We start from the raw sequence: 16,940 nt of genomic DNA, 5'->3' as shown, positions 1-16,940 counted from the left end.
GGGCCAGAGAGTGAGGTTCAGAGGCTCTGCAGCCAGGAACTACGCCCAAATCATGCCTTAGATGCTCTGATGGAGATACCATTATCCTTGCAGCTGCCTACTAGACGCTGCCACTCGCACCTCTGACATCACTGCCATTGCATTGTGCCCACTCCTACATTAGATCTGATGCCATTGCTGCTTCTACCACCCATTGCCAGAATGGATTCTGTATATTTTGTTGTTCCCTCCAGCCCAATTCAAAGTGGTGGGAGGAAGCATCTGATTGGCAGAACTTAGGTCATGTGCTATGCCTGGTGGCAAGGGAGGCTAGGATTGTGAGTATCTGGTATTTTCAGCCTCTGAGGTAGGAAAGAGGCGGAGATATTCTCCAACAATAGGAAGCAGGTTCAGAGACTGAGCAACAAAAAGAGAAGAATCCTGTTCCCTGAAATATCCCTTCATGCTCTCCCAGCTCTCCATATACCATTAGGCTAAGCCACAAAAGTTAGTGTCTCCCTTAGAGGAGTGACTCCTTAGAAAAGAGATATCCCTAAGGCTGAGCAAAGAGGATAAACTTGCAAGGAGTTCTGACCAGAAGGAAAGATACAGTAGAATTCTTACTGGGCAGAGGATGGAGAAGATTAGGAGGGTGGAGAACATGGAGTGTAGTTGGCCTGGGTTCCTCAGGGACCCGACACCCCTCACCCCTTCCAAGGCCTGAGCCTGAAGGGCTAGGGCAGTGAAAAGGATAGAAGCTCCAGAAAGATTTTGACTCTGAGAAGACACTGCCATGCAGGTGACCCTGAATCATCTTAGGGTGACTGCAGCAGAGTGGTAACGGCCTTGTTGGTTCATGCAGTGAGTGAGCTGAAGGTCCTACCCCTAACTCCCTTGGTTCCTAGCTGGCCTGGAATAGTTCTATTTTTGTTTGTTTTAAAAATTTTATTTGAATTCTTTTTTTGATTTGAAATAAGTTTAGACTCACATAGAAGTTGCTAAAATAGGTCAGAGAGTGAGAGATACACAGCAGATTCCAGGAATCCCTAAGCCCACACATGGATGTAAATACAATTTAGAGGCTAGATTAATTTGTGCTGGGGTCAAGTGCAGGTGGGTGGAGAACCACTGAGACCCCTCAATTATGCTGAGAGAATAAACTGCAAGTTTCATCTACCACAGACTTTATCAGTAGCTGGTGGGTGGAGAGGGCAGCACGACTTTAAGGACCACCCTACCCCTGCCAAACCTTTCCTCTATGTTAAGGGGACATATAGGCTAGAGAAGGGAGGAGGGAGAAGGCTGAAAGATAGCATTTACTCCAAACAGACTGAGTTACCCCTTTAACTGGCAAGTGTAAGTCTCCTTTTCTGCCTCCCCTCCCACAAGAATGAGGACTGGAGAGCAAGATGAGACCATTAGAGAACATAACCTACACTTATACAGCAACACTCTTTTGTAGTGTATTAAATTATACTCCTCACTCTTCTTCCACACCTATAATTCCTAAATCTGTATGGCCTCTCATTCATATTTGAGATATATCGAGACGGGCACTTGCATTTAACCATCCCTGTTGGCTCTGGTCTGGGACTACCTGGGGCCCAGCTGTGAGTCTGGGAAGTGGACTATCGGCTCCCCAGAAATATCTGAGATAGCCTTAATTCTCCCTCCTGTTTCAGGTCTGTGGCCGAACGCACCTCATGGTAGGTAACAACGGGGTTGATTCTGCACTTACATTTCCGAAAGTAGGAATAATGCACACAGCCTTTTATTTCTGTTTAAAGTTAAATTTATTATTATTTTTTAAACAGAAGAACAGGGGTACTGGATTAAACAAGAAAGATTACAACACAAGACTGAAACAGATACTCGCCATGGAGATCTCCACACTTAGACCACAAAGAGCTTGGCGAAGGGGCCGGCTCACCAGGCATCCTGGTCGGATGGAATTTGAGAAAATTTGGCTCTGCTCAGTTGCCGTAACTCCATCAGCTTCCTCGGCACGAAGCAGAGTCGTGGAGACCAAAGTTTACTGAGTTGTCACGCAGGCTTACCTTTGAACCTAGGATTCAAACGACCATGTCCAAGGTTCACTTTTACGTCTTGATTCGAACGTGGATTCGAAATGCCTGCGGACTGGACCGCCGGGCCTTCCTCACGGCCAATAAGGAAAGAGGATCGCCATTGGTCTGAACCAAGGAGAGCCTCACGGGTAGACACGACTTTGCGGGGACCAGGGGGCTGCGGGGGCGGCAGCGGCGCAGGGCTAAGAGGGCTCCGCCTCCAGGCAGTCCCCATTGGTTGTGGGCGGCGCCGGGGCGGGGCCAGGTCTAGTTTAAATCTCCGGGGGTGGCCTCCTTCTTGTCGCCTGGGCTTTCTTATCTTTGGGTCCAGCGCTCTCGCGGCCAGCCTTCCTGGGTTTCACTGAGCACCAGAATTCAGGGGTCGATCGTCAGTAAGGCAGATGTGCACAAATGGCCAAGAGAGCAAGGTGCTGGTTTAGGGGCGCGCTTTCAGTGAAAGGTGCTCTTTGGAGATTCAGGCTTCAGTTAGAGAGAGTTTTCTTGCTCGGCCTAAGCATAGAAACCAAATTCAGAGCTCTAGAACAACAGCTGTCTGTTAGGCATCTCCAGCCACTCCGCTTCCCAACCGCTGTTTGCCCCATATCGAAGTCATGTTCCCACCAGAAGCTGCTCTTCTCCCGCTATTCCTTATGTTAATGAATGGCCCACCATAACCTAGATTCTCAAGCCAGAAATATGGTGGTTATTTTAGTCAGTTCTCCCTCACATCCACGTCCAAATAATCTCAAAGACCTGACTCCATTTCCAAAAAATATCTCCGAATTTTCCTTCTTCAACATTTCCTCTGCCTTACTTCTGACGTCCATAATTTTTCCCAATAAGTTTCTGTTACTGAACCAGGTTCGTTTTTGTCCGCTGCCCGGAAAGCCAAACACGGAGGTGACGAGATTGCAGCAGAGAGAAGGTTTAATCATACGACAGCCACGTGAGGAAGTGAGAGTCTAAGCCTCAAATTCACTTCCCCAAAAATAGGGACTCAGGGATATTTATGGGATAGAGGGCAAGGTGGTCTCAAATGTGGAGAGAAGTGATGGGAGGTGAGGAGAGGTGAGGTAATTAATGATCTGCACAAACGTAGTCAGACTTCATGCCTCTTCAGTGGCGGTGTTAGCATGATCTGAGGGTGGAGTTTTTAGCCTCTTGACGTCAGTAGGTTGCCTATTAGACATCTGGATGGGCCCAGTTGATGAGTTGGTGGTCTCAACCTGCCTGAAGTGGACAAGGAGTTCCAATTCCTGAAAAACAGCTCACACACCCATTACCATGGTGACCCAGGCTCCAGGGAGATGTTATCTCTAGGAGCCTATTGGGAGTCAGATAGCATATTGCCTAAACAGCACAGTTAACAATGGGTGGGTGAAACAGCTAAAAGCTATAATCAGTAGTTGCAAAAAGGAAAAAGAACTTTAGTTCCTAGGTACTTAATCATCAATGGTAGCTCTCTGCCGGTTTCATTTCTATCTGTTCTCCTTGTCCATCGCTAATCAATCCTCAATAATGGGGCAGAGTGATCTTTCCATGATGTAGATGTGTTCTCTGGAGTAATCCTGCTGAAAACCATTTTCAGCACTAAATTAAAACATCTAAACGTGATCTGACTGACTCTCCTTATTTCTGTGCAGCTCCACTCCCCACCCCCACAGGCCCCCAGAAATCTAGCTGGCACTTCTGTTGCTTGTAATGTCCACGTTTGTTTGCAGAGCTCACTTCTTAAGGTTCTTTGTGCATCATCTCCTATGGAAAGTTTCCCCTTCTCCCCAGTAGGGATAGGATCCGTTTATTTGGCACCATTAGCCGACCTGTACACATTTGTCACAAGTCATCATGCTGCAACTCTTAATAAAGCTTTACCATCTGACTTAAAATAGCTCCTGAGATCCTTATTGTTCATCTGTAAACTTGTGCCTACCACCTACTGCCATTAAGTAGATGCTTAATGAATGTTAAATGAATGAATTACACCATGTGACTGTTCTCGATATTACAAAAGCACAAATCATTTAGGAGCATTTGTTACCATGTTTTTGTCCCCCGAGATTCCATTTCAGGAGGTGAGCATTGGGGGTCCAGGACTCTGCATTTTTGACAGTTCTCAGATGATTTTCATGCAGGAGGTCCAGGGATTACATTCTGAGAAATCTTTACCTATTGGCAAGTACGTCTTTCCTTCTTAGGGGCTATCTTTTTTATTTTTTTTTTAAAGGATTTTTATTATTTCCTTTTTCTCCCCAAAGCCCCCCGGTACATAGTTGTATATTCTTCGTTGTGGGTTCTTCTAGCTGTGGTATGTGGGACGCTGCCTCAGCGTGGTCTGATGAGCAGTGCCACGTCCGCGCCCAGGATTCGAACCAACGAAACACTGGGCCGCCTGCAGCCGAGCGCGCGAACTTAACCACTCGGCCATGGGGCCAGCCCCCTTAGGGGCTATTTTTGAAAGCTACTTAAGGATAAGGACTGCGTTCTATTTCCCTAGGCTAGTGCCTAAATCCAGAAAACGCCTGTTGAGTGAATGACAAAACGATGGGTGAATGGATGAATGCAAGGTGCCCAATCAGTCAGCTTACTACGTAGGTCCCAGCAGCTCTTATTACTTCTAGCAGTAGAAACTGCCATTTCAAGCCAAGCCTCTGAGGCAGGCTCTCGCAGCCACTAGAAGCACTACATTTCCCAGAGTTCCAAGGGATACCCGCACAGGCGCACTTGGAAAACTACGGCGTCCGTCTCCTCCCCAGAAAATTGCAGGTCACGCCTATTCCCGCCCGCGCCACTCCTGTTCTTCTTGTCCCGCAGTCTGAGGTCCAGTGGTCTTTACACAGGTCCAGTGCAGCTCCTGTGTGTGTGTGTCGCTGCAGACCGGACTCATGGCCTCACAGCTGAGATTCGACGGGCGGGTGGTACTGGTCACCGGCGCGGGGGGAGGTGAGCACGCGAAGGCTGGAGGGTGGGCGCCTGCCTCGCTCTCGGGGCACGATCCCCCTTTTCGGGCCGGGGACACATGCCCTGCCGCAGCTGCGGTCCCAGTGTCGGGGTTGCGGACGGGGGCGGTTTGGGGAGTAGGCGAGTGCGCCCGGTGGGAGTGAATGGCTGTTGTCGGGGCGCCGAATCTGCTGAGGAGGGGAGGGATGGAGTGGGCCTGCCTTCAGTGGGGAGCCAGAAACACCTGGTCGCACTGGCAGGTGCAGCAGCCCGCTTCCCCCAAGCTTTTCTGTGGGAGCTTCCCGAGGCTCCAGGTCTTGCATGAGCGGAGAGGCCCGTCTGGGCTGTGGGTTGCAGGACTAGGTAAAAGTTCTTCCTGACGCTCTTCTGTGAGCCTCACTTGTGACTCTTCCGGCCAATACACTCTCGTAGGCCTCTGTCAGGTCTTTCAGAGGTTGAAGAAGAACCTTCCGGAGCCTGGAATCACCCCAGAGGATTAGAGATGTCGGCCCCTTGCCTTTGAAAAGTCAGTCATTCAGGATGATTCAAATTCATCCGCTTTCGGATGATTTTAAGTTCTCGAGAGGGCCTTCTTTAAAGAGGTCATTTGATCAGACCCTGCTCGTTGGATCTTGCTTATGAAGCCAAGCATTCTAGTCAGAGTTCGCTGGAGTCTTGGCCTGGGTTGGAAACTCAGATGCCTGCAGGAGTCAAGCAGGTGGTAGAGGAATAAAATGGGAGTGGGATGGGGACAGTAGGAACTGGTGAGCAGAGACATTTCTCAAGTGGGTGCCATATTCCTATGTTTAAGGAGAAGCAGAATGGAGATTTATGTGAAATAACTTTTTAAAGGACAAAAAATTAAAACAAACCACTCACGCCCACACCGATGCTCTGCAGTGAGATTTGACACTATTTCTCACCAGTGGTGGACCTTTATAATCTCCAAGTGCAGGGATCTTGACCTCATGCACCTTTGATTCCCTGCTGGCAGTGCCGTATACCTAGAATAGACCTAATGCACAATTAAGTTGAATTATTTATTAAAAGTAACAGCAATGGAATTCTTTTCGTTAATCCATATATACTTTTACCTCTCTGTTGATGAAGTGGATTCCAATGCGGCCTTTCAGAAAATGCGTTTAGTATTAATTGGTGGCCAAGTATTTTATAGTCATAGGTATATTCATTCTAAAATGGTCATCTGTTTTTGGGAAAACGTTTTGTTTACACTTTGCTTTTGATGGAAATGCACTTAGTGTTTAAGTCACTGGTTTTAAGTTTTAATCACTCTTTTGATAGCGAGTGATTCACAGAAATGAAATACATTTTACACCAGGACCCAGTACACACACACTATTTATATTTGAAACAAATTCCTGACACGGTACATAGTTAATGAAATACACTCCGAAATTTCTGTTCTGTTTCATTAAGTAAATGCAGACTGCCACCACCCTGCGTTGATTTTGTGAAGTGTTAATGAGTTGTGATGAGACCATTATGAGTTTAATCCTTCCTGTTCATAAACCGGTTCATATTTTAAAGAGCCCTGCAGACTTTCCATTGCCTGGATTATGCTACAGTCACTAGCCATTAGACTTGAATACTTGTCTGAGGGAGCAATAGAATTTTGTAGTGAAGTTGAGACTGTCATAGGCCATCACTGAGAAGTCTAATTGCAGCCCTATCATGGAGACTATTGTCCTTGAGCTCTTGGTGTTCTTATTTAGAGATCCATACCTGCAGAATTGAGGCACTGCTAAACATCCCAGGAAGGTGTCCATGAATGCCCGCTGGGCCTGCGTCTGTGTTGTTAATACCGAGGACTCTTCCACCTTCTAGATTTCATGCAAATGCATTTAATGGTGGAACCCAGTTCACATCTAGTATCCTAGCAGGTAGGTAGAATGGTATGAAATGGTAGGTGGAATAGTTGGAAAATATAGTTTTAAGCTTTCCAACTTCTGTAAGTAGAAGAGGGTGAAATACAAGTTGAGAGTACCAATGAAGACTACCATTTTAATGTAATTAATTTTCACCAGTTACTTCAAAATAGGGATTCAGTTGAGGGGACAGAAGAAATTCTGCTGACCTTTGCTCACCTTTCTGATTATTTTGTTTTTCATTAGGACTGGGCCGAGCCTATGCCCTGGCTTTTGCAGAAAGAGGTGCGTCAGTTGTTGGTAAGTTGATACGTTTTTCTTTTTAATTGGTGACTGGTGATTAGAGCACAGTCTTCACAAGCCAGCCACCTTTGTCCTTGTACCAATTAATCTGTTAAGATCAAACTTGATTACTATGTTTTTTGTCTACCAGGAGGCTTTTGTCCCCTTGAGGCTGACTTTATAACTTACTTTTTTTTTTAAAATTAAGGTCATGATTGTTTACAACATTGTGAAATTTCAGTTGTACATTATTATTTATCAGTCATCTTATAAGTGCGCCCCTTCACCCTTTGTGCCCACCTCCCCACCCCCCTTCCCCCTGGTAACCACTAACCTGTTCTCTTTGTCCATGTGTGTGTTTGTCTCCCACATATGAGTGGAATCACACAGTGTTTGTCTTCCTCTGTCTGGCTTATTTTGCTTAACACAATGCCCTCAGGGTCCGTCCATGTTGTTGTGAATGGGACGATTTTGTCATTTTTTATGGCTGAGTAGTATTCCATTGTGTATATATATATACACACCCATCTTCTTTATCCAGTCCTCAGTCGATGGGCACTTAGGGTGCTTCCAGGTCTTGGCTATTGTGAATAGTGCTGCAATGAACATAAGGGTGCAAAAGTCTCTCTGAATTGCTGATTTCAAGTTGTTTGGATAAATACCCAGTACTGGGATGGTTGGGTCATATGGTATTTCTGTTTTTAATTTTTTGAGGAATCTCCATACTGTTTTCCATAGTGGCTGCACCAGTTTGCATTCCCACCAGCTATGACTTACTTTTTAAAGTAAACTAGTTTCACTGCATTTGCTGCTTAACAGAATTGCTAAAAATGGACAGGTATTCATTGTATAAAAGGAAATTCTTGAATCTGGTAAATTGTGGGCTGTAATTTTTTAAGATAGAAGGCTGGTGCGAGATGAATCCCTGTAAATGTAAATATATTGATAAGAGTAAGAAGTAAGTACGTTTCGAAAACTGGAAGTTTGGAGTCAGGGAATCCAAAGTATTTTTTTATCTCATTCATCAAAATTTTTAAAATGGAAGCTGTTTCCCACGATTTTTTAAAATTTTTAATGGAAGAGGCAGGTGCATGATTTTATTTTGGGGGGGGGAGGTCAGTTGGAAGATGCTGTATTGAAGAATCCTGAAGGTGGGAGGTTTTGGTGATTTACTGCCTTGGACTGGCCTGATGTACTTGGCAGTTGGTGTGGATGCAGGAGCGGATTTGTCCACAGCCAAGCCTTCGTGGGGAAACTGAATGAGTGCTCAGAGCAGGGCGTTATGGCAGATGTTATGGCCCAATGTTAATTGGAATCTTTCCTTATTTGCCCACAATGACCTCCGAATCCCAATTTTTCTACATTTTACTAGGGAATACAGAGAGACAGATTTCCCCCAATTTGTTTATGGAGACGTCTAACAAAAGAGTAAGCAAACCCCCAGGTTTCTAAACAAAGAAGACCTATTCAGGGCCTGAATATGCTCTTCTCCCTCAGTGTGGATGGGTAGCTTTTCTTGATGGAGGGGATGCAGGGACTTGGGATGGTTGTTGTTTCAGCTCAGAGCTGCTGTCTGTTAATCCCATCTGCTTCTTGTGGCAAGGACAAACTTTGACATGGTATTTGGCCATGGGGTATATAGTTCAGGCCCTCTTTGCCAGATTGTCCCAAGAATATTTCATGTCAGGGCCTAAAGACATATTGTTATTGTTTTTTCTTTTTGTTCTTTTTTTTTTTAATATTGCTATTTATTTCTTAATATTTTATCTTATAACTTTTTACTTATTTGCATCTTTTCCCCTCAATTCTGTGAGTGCCTCATTTTATCTCCTAAAGGACCTAGAATATTCCCTTGTGCAAAGAGGGTACTTTGTTCCTTGGTTTTTTTGTTGTTTGATAGAGACTTTTTTTGGGGGGAGAAGCCAGCATGTCTGAGATTGGTTGAATAAATTTCTTTTTTTTGTTTGTAACTAAGGTATAATCTTAGTTTATAAACTTGTTTTATAAAAATTTTACAGCAATGTGTGTTTGTGTGGATCGGTTTTCCTGTATTTATGTGTTACCTTTGAATTTGTTAAATTCAGATGAGGAGTTTTTCAGTTCTCTGAAAAAGATAAACAGGTACAATGTGTCTTTAGTTTGTCATTGCCTTAGAGATGGTATTGCAGCAAGTGCTGGTTGAAGTCCATGAAGGTAGGAGATTTCTATCTTGGAAAAATAGTTACCAAACTTACCTGTAGAGCCAGATTGAGTTTAGTTTAGGGGAAAATCATCTACGTGAGACTGTAGAACTTTTGGCTGATATTTTTTACCGCTTTTTGGACTACGACCTATCTGTGCACTTTCTGGACCAGCAGTGGGATGTGTTCTTCCCTAACCACCACTACCCTCTAGTTTAACTTTTTAAAATGTAGATACCCTACTTCCAGTTTGCGTAACGTGTACTAACATTGCTTCTCTGTTAATTTTTGTTCTGCTCAGCATATTTGTTTTTCTTTCCCTTAATGGCAGAGCCGGGATTGCAGCTCAGGACTGTCTGCCTCCCGGATCTGCACCTTTTTTTTTTTTGTGAGGAATATCGGCCCTGAGCTAACATCTGTTGCCAATCTTCTTCTCTTTACTTGAGGAAGATTGTCACTGAGCTAACGTCTATGGCAGTCTTCCTCTATTTGGTATGTGGGATGCTGCCACATCATGGCTTGGTGAGCTGTGTGTAGGTCTGCACTCGGGATCCAAACTTGTGAACCCTGGGCCACCAAAGTGGAGCATGCAAACTTAACCACTATGCCACTGGGCCAGCCCCTGCTCAACATATTTTTTTTATCTAAGTAAGCATAAAATAGAAAGAGGAATAAGTAAACCTAGGATGTTATGACATCAGAGTATCTTGTTTGTGGAAAAGCGATTAATGAGGTAATTCAGTGACTAGCTCAGAGGCCAGTAAGAAGCAAGTCCTTAAGAAATAGAGTAGCATGTTTCTGGTATAAGTCAACTTTTGCTCTGTTGCGCTCGGTTAACAAACAAATCTCAATGGCTTACAATACTAAAGGATTATTTCATGCTTACGTGACCTTTCAGCTTTTGGTCAACTGTGTCTCTGCTCTGTGTGTATTCCTAATTTCAGGATCCCAGCTGAAGGAGCAGCTTCTATCAGAGACATTGCCATTCGTGGGACAGAGGGAAAAAACAATGTGTCCACTTGGTGGCTCTTAATTTTTTTGTTTAGAAGTGGCATGCTGCTTCCATTCATATTTCATTGGCCAGAGGAAATCACTCGGCCAAGTCCAAAGTTAAGGGCATCACTTAAGATATTCTCCAACTTTGTGTTAATGTGATTGCTATATCTTATATTCCATCATGTAAAGAATTATAGGAGATTTAAATCTGGATATAAGAACTGCTAAGTCTTTGGCTGATAATTATACCAGGGGCATTTGGTTTTGTATAAATTATATCTTTCAGGAAATGTTTGCACATATCTGAAGTAAATGTTAGGAATGGAATAGTCCTGAGGTTTCCTCAGTAGATGAATGTTAAGTGTTATGTTGAGAGCGTTAACACAAAGATGATTGAAGTGTTGCAGCAAGAAGGACTTCTTTCACAGTAAGAAAGGCAGAAAGTTTTCTAGAACCGGAGAAGTAATACCTTTGGGAAATAGAAGTTATAATCCTTTAAAGTAAGATTGACATGATTTCTGTGCTGCAGTTACATGATAACTGACAAAGTTGAATTTTAAGTTCCTTTGGCCTGAAGCCAGAGCCTGTGTTTTTAAGCATTGTGTGATCCTGACAGCTGGAAGGTGAACTCTAGTTGGGAAAGTGAATTGCTTTTGAAATTAGGTCAGGCTTCAAACCCTGGCTCTGCTCCCTGATTACATGACCTGAGTATTAGTAGCCACTTTACCTAATTTCCAGGATTGTGGTGGGGATTAAATGACATTAAAAATTAATATGGTGGGAGGGTTGAAGGTAGATGCAGCGGGATTTGCTGATTTGCTGATGTGGGTTAAGGGAAAGAAGATAGAGTGGCCGTTTACTGAGATAAGAAAAACTGAAGGAAGACCAGATTGGCAGAGAGGAGACATTCCTGTTAGACTTACAAGTGGAGATATTAAGTAGGCAGTGGGATATAGGACTCTGTAGTTGTGGGGACAGGTTGAAGCTATGTAAATCTGAATGTTCTCAGTTATAGATGGTATTTAAAGACGGGAGACTAGATCAGATTCCCCAGGTCATGAGTACAGATAAACAGGAGAAGAGCTCCAAGGAGTAAATCTGGATGACTCAGTGTCTCATTTTCAGTTCCTTCTCCCTTTAAGGATACTTTTGATACCGCCTTTTTTTTTAAAGATTTTATTTTTCCTTTTTCTCCCAAAGCTCCCTAGTATATAGTTGTGTACTTTTAGTTGTAGGTCCTTCTGGTTGTGGCATGTGGGATGCCATCTCAGCATGGCTTGGTGAGCCGTGCCATGTCTGCACCCAGGATTCGAACCAGCGAAACCCTGGGCTGCCGAAGCAGAGCACACGAACTTAACCGGAGCCCCGATGCCTTCTTTTTGAGACAAAGAAAATCAATGAAAGGGACCTAATGTAAGACACTGCTCTCTAATCTACCACCACCACATTTGGGAGTCCTTCAGATATTTAGATACATTTATGGTCATTCTGGAAAAGATTCCTGATGAACTTAGGGTAATTGTATCTTTCTACTCTTGACCTAAAACACATAAATAGGCAGTTATTTTACCAGCAGTATGGGTTTCTCTGAGAATGGCAAAGAATTGCAATTGCAATCTGGGACTTGTGGTCTATGGCGAACCACATGCAAGTTCAGAGAAACAAAGGAAAGGAAATTCTTTTATGAAGTTGAGAGGGGCTGTTGTAAACAAAGAGTCCTTTGGAGGAGACAGGGAGTTCGAAATGTAGTGGCTTTTGCTTGGCTGAGTTATGGCAGTCTCTGATTGGCTGAGCTGTTGCTGGGCAAGGAGGAATTTCTTTCTTCTTTCTGCTGGGGTTGTAAAGTAGTATCACTTCCTGTGGGAGTACAAGCTATGTCTCTTCCTGTGAGGTCTGTAGTCTGTAGTGTGTGTTGAGTGACAAGTGTGTGAGAGTTCTCTCTTCTGGCCTCCCAACTCTATTATAAATCTGTTTATTAATTTTCACACTACCAAACAGTGAAAATAGTATGGCAACCCTGCATTTCCCCGTTTTTCTTGGCTGTCAAGAATCTTAAAGGTAAACCTGACACCGTCCTCAGCTAGAGTAACTACCACTGGCCTGTGCTTTCAGTAGGCTTGTCTTTCCCTAACATAACGTTTTGTTTGTTAATTTTTCTGTTCTTTAATAGTCCTTGCACATGTACTTTATATTTTAGTCACTTTAAATATGTTTTGGTAGCAGTCAGGACATAAACAGAATACAGGAGGAAATCCCTATTGGGCCCACAGCTCTAAAATCAGTGACGTGATTCTTTTTTTTGTGTGTGAGGAAGATTGGCCCTGAGCTAACATCTGTGCCCATCTTCCTCTACTTTATATGTAGGATGCCTACCACAGCATGGCTTGACAAGCGATGCATAGGTCCGCACCTGGGATCTGAACTGGCGGACCCTGCGCTGCTGAAGCAGAATGTGCGAACTTAGCCACTGCGCCACTGGTCTGGCAAGAGTACTTTTATAAACTCTAAGTGTGCTTTAGAATTTCCTGGATCCTTACATTCCCACTCTAGTGATTGGCATATAGCGGGTATTTAATAAAATCTCAGGGATGGATTTTTAGGAAAATACTTATGTAGTCTTTAATAGACTATCCAAGTCATTGATTTCTTTAATATGACGGAAATAGGCAAAGATTTTTCATCTTTTAAAAAAAACTTTTCAGGGTTATAAGCTGGATTATATATGGAAGATTTACAAAGTTGTCACATTTTGGGATGTTTTGATGGTTTCAGCTGAAAAGACTATCCTTAACTATCATGATCTTACTGTTTTTACTACCTGTTTTAAAGCTATTTGTTTCAGTGGGATGGCTGATTGATCGTTTCCCCTATACCCTCCCCAAACAAATGTGATTTTTTTGTTTGTTTGTTGGAAATAATTACATTCTTTTTAGGATAAAAGAAACTTGCTTACAGCATTACAGGAGCAGAGTGGTAGGTCCAGGTTCTAGTCTGGGTTTTGCCGTTTCATACAGCCTTGGAGCGTGGGCAAATTACCTAACTTTCCCCAAACTGGTTCCTTATCAGTGAAAGTGGGAACGACTGTTCCTGCCAACCTCCTAAGCAGCTGTATAGGGATCAGATGCAGCAGTGTACAGAATGGTTCTCTGAAAATGCAAAGTATACCAGTATAAGGTGGTGATGGTATTTAAAATTTTTATTTATTATTATTCTTATTAGAATTGTTGGCCATGCATTTAAGCAGTAACAGTGTCTCACAGTATTGATACATTTCTTTGTATACAATTGCAAAAAAGATCTTCTACCTTTGTTGCTATCTAAGCCCTTCGGCAGGTAACCAGTGCTTTTCTAGATAAGGTTGTGATTAATTCTTGTGATTTAGCTCTGGTGATAGTGGGATGACTGAATGGGGTCGGTGTTAATTTAGTGCTCTCTAATGTAGAAACTTGTCTTGAATAATCTATTCTGATACTGTTTCACTGCACATCATTGGTCTCGATAAATTATTTATCCAGACTTCAGTGTTTACCTATTTGGTTGCACTTTGAGCAATTTCCACTTGGGGGTAGTATTTCATTGCACATTTGAACACTTTCTTAAATATTGCACTTGCCAGTTTGCTTTTGAACTTTTCTTTGGGTCTTAAAAGGGTCTTAAAAGACTATTAGCTGCATGTCTTAACATCTTGATATTTTTTGCTGCTTGTTTCCTGTCATTTCAATAATTGCATGGAAATGAACAATTAATAGAAATTTAGTCTTGAGAATCTTACTGCTTTTTTCATCTCTTGAGGGCTAATGTAATCCCCTTTCCTTTATTTTGTGTCTTCATAGCATTTTTTATTTGCAGTAAGACTGATAAGACTATATTGTTAGAAAAATATATCCCAGTCCACATTTTGAAAAACTCATTTCCTTAAAAAGAAAAAGTATTAAAAAAAAAAAGTAGAAACGCATTTGACTTAGTAGATTTTAAGTGTGATTAGGCATTAACTTTTTCTTTGTATCATCCCTTTATCTCCTTTACCAGCCAGCCCACTTGCAACCTTCACCCCAGTCCAAAAAGAGAGAGCCATTCTTCAGAAGAAAAAAAGATCTTTTTTTCAGATGTGGTAATCATCAATTTGATAATAGTAAAAGACTTTGAAGTTTAGTATATGCCACCATGCGATATGCCATTTACTAATTAGTAATTTTTTGTTGTTACAATTTCTCAAAATCTATGCAACGACCCTACAAAAATGACCAGTTTGCAGTGCAAATTAATTCTTTGTCCCAAGTCATTTTCTCAAAGTTTTTTTCAAGTTATTTGAGATTGATCTATTTATATTTTCAGTAGTTTTTGCGTGTTATTTTGCAAATATTACCTTAAATTATTGTATAAATTAATTTTATTTGTCCCTGTACTTTGTTATGTTGGCCTTTAAATACCTTATGCTAAAATCTGTGCATTTCTATAATCATCACATACTTGACTTTCTTTTTTAATTGAGGTGACGTTGGTTTATAACATTATGTAAATTTCAAGTGTACGTTAACTTTCAATAGATTATAAACTCTTTGAGGACAATCACCCTTCTTATATATCTGTGTGTCCCTTTGTAGATTTCCTTGCAAATAGTGAATGCTCAGTTAATGTTTGTATCTATGTAATTGGACATAGGGAGATTTTATGTGGTAAGTGTAGTCAGTTGTTAAACATATAAAGATGGAGTCACGGTATAAATTAGCAACTGAACAGTTATTAGTTCTGGACCTTTTTAAATAGTTTTTATTTCTTTCATCATAGACCATGACATAGTATGTTTTATGAAAGTTTACAAGTGTGCTTCTCTAGTAGTTTGATATTATGCTTGTTCTTTATCACCATTCCTGTAAACAAAGGCTTTCTTGACATGGAGAAGATATTTCACATTGTGCTTTTAATTTTTTTCTTTTTTAATTGTGGTGAGAATACTTAATATGAGATCTACCCTCTTAACAAATTTTAAGTGTACAATACAGTATTATTAACTATAACCACTCAGTTGGACAGTAGATCTCTACAGCTTAGTCATCTGCATTATTCAAACTTTATGCCCGTTGATTAGCAACTCCCCATTTCCTCCTCCCCACAGTCTCTAGCAACCACTGTTCTACTCTCTGATTTTATGAGTTTGACTGTTTTAAATACTTTCATGTAAGTGGAATCATGCAGTATTTGCCCTTCTGTAATGCCCATGTTACAGGGGGTTACTCTCTTTGAGATTGTGGTTTCAGTTCTTTTGAAGGAGTACCTAGAATTCTAGTGGGATTGCTAGATCTTATGGCAGTTCTATTTTTAATTTTTGGAGGAACCTCCATACTGTTTTCCTGTGTGTTTAACCTTAAAGTAAACTTCAGGTTGTTTCTTTTCTTTCTTTTTTTACTAAAAGTGAGTTGAATCATATTCTTTTTCTTTTCAAAAAAGGAAAAGCATTGCAAAGTTAAAAAAGTCCCATGAAATGAACCGTGTTTAAATATTTTGCTGCTTCTTCATATCTATATTTAAAAACAAAGAGGCATATTTTGAAAGAACATATCTCACGGTGTGTTTAATAAGGTGGGGTAGAGGTAGGAGGGGATTGGGCAAATGACTGAAGAAATACACTAATAATAGAATTTCATTTCCAACTCATATTTTGAAGGTCCAGAAATGAATGCTTGTTTGTTTCTGCTTTGCAGTGAATGATTTAGGAGGGGACATGAAGGGAGTTGGTAAAAGCTCCTTAGCCGCTGATAAGGTTGTTGAAGAAATAAGAAGCAGAGGCGGAAAAGCAGTGGCCAGCTATGGTATGCTATCTGAGAGAACTGTACTGTTTCCTTTATTTTCCTTCCACTGATGTTACTGCTTACATTAATAATCACTGGGCAAGTACCTCAGCATTTCAGTGTAATTGTGAAATTAGATTTTATCTGTCAGCCAGAGCTATTTGACTGCATATTTTCTATGATATGTGAGAATTTTTTGCACTTTTGGTGTAGATTATTTCACAAGTATAACTTTTATTCTATTGGTTATTTAATATTTTTATTAATGAGCACATGATATAATCAGTAAATTATTGTAGATGTTCTTAAAAGACTGGTTTTAGCTAAAAGGTCGTATGTTTTTCTACAGAATAACGTTAAATTCTTCTTTTTAAAATTGTTTTAAAAAAGTTCTTAAAGTAATATAGTGTAAGAAGTGAAATGCCTCCTTTCTGTACCCAACCTCCATATTCCATTCTGCACAAGTAGTTGTTGCTCTATGTAGCTTTCTTATCTTTATAAAAACTTAAGTGTCAAAGTTAGGCGTTAAAATAAAGACACGTCAAAAACGGCAAATACAACCTTTACGTTTGACGTATTCATTCTAATAGTATTTGTAAAGAACCTTCTTGAATAGATTTACTTTAAAAAAGCTAGCGCTTACTGACTTTTCTGCAAATTAGATTGTTTTTATGGGCTAGGGATAAAATTAGATTGCTAGTGACTTCATTTTGAAATTTTAGAGGAAAGGAAATGCGATATGATTTGTTTTTTGTGTTTGAGAGAATAATAAGGCAGACATCTTAGTATCTTCTTTCCACATTGATGATCTAGAAAAATGTCTTC

At 41.4% G+C, this 16,940-nt stretch overlaps 1 protein-coding gene across 1 annotated transcript in view; it reads left to right on the top strand.

Moving 5' to 3' along the window:
- The first annotated feature begins 4,756 nt into the window (after positions 1–4,756).
- Positions 4,757–16,940, top strand: part of HSD17B4 (hydroxysteroid 17-beta dehydrogenase 4) — an 81,129-nt gene continuing 68,945 nt past the window's right edge. Inside the window, exons 1-3 of the mRNA XM_014844074.3 lie at positions 4,757–4,985; positions 7,115–7,168; positions 16,029–16,136. Coding sequence (XP_014699560.1) covers positions 4,928–4,985; positions 7,115–7,168; positions 16,029–16,136 — 220 coding nt within the window. The 5' untranslated portion in view covers positions 4,757–4,927. The remainder of the gene's footprint in view (positions 4,986–7,114; positions 7,169–16,028; positions 16,137–16,940) is intronic.

Source organism: Equus asinus, chromosome 9 (assembly GCF_041296235.1).
Source record: "Equus asinus isolate D_3611 breed Donkey chromosome 9, EquAss-T2T_v2, whole genome shotgun sequence".
NCBI classification, from domain to species: Eukaryota; Metazoa; Chordata; class Mammalia; order Perissodactyla; family Equidae; genus Equus; species Equus asinus.
This window is presented reverse-complemented; position numbering and strand designations above follow the sequence as displayed.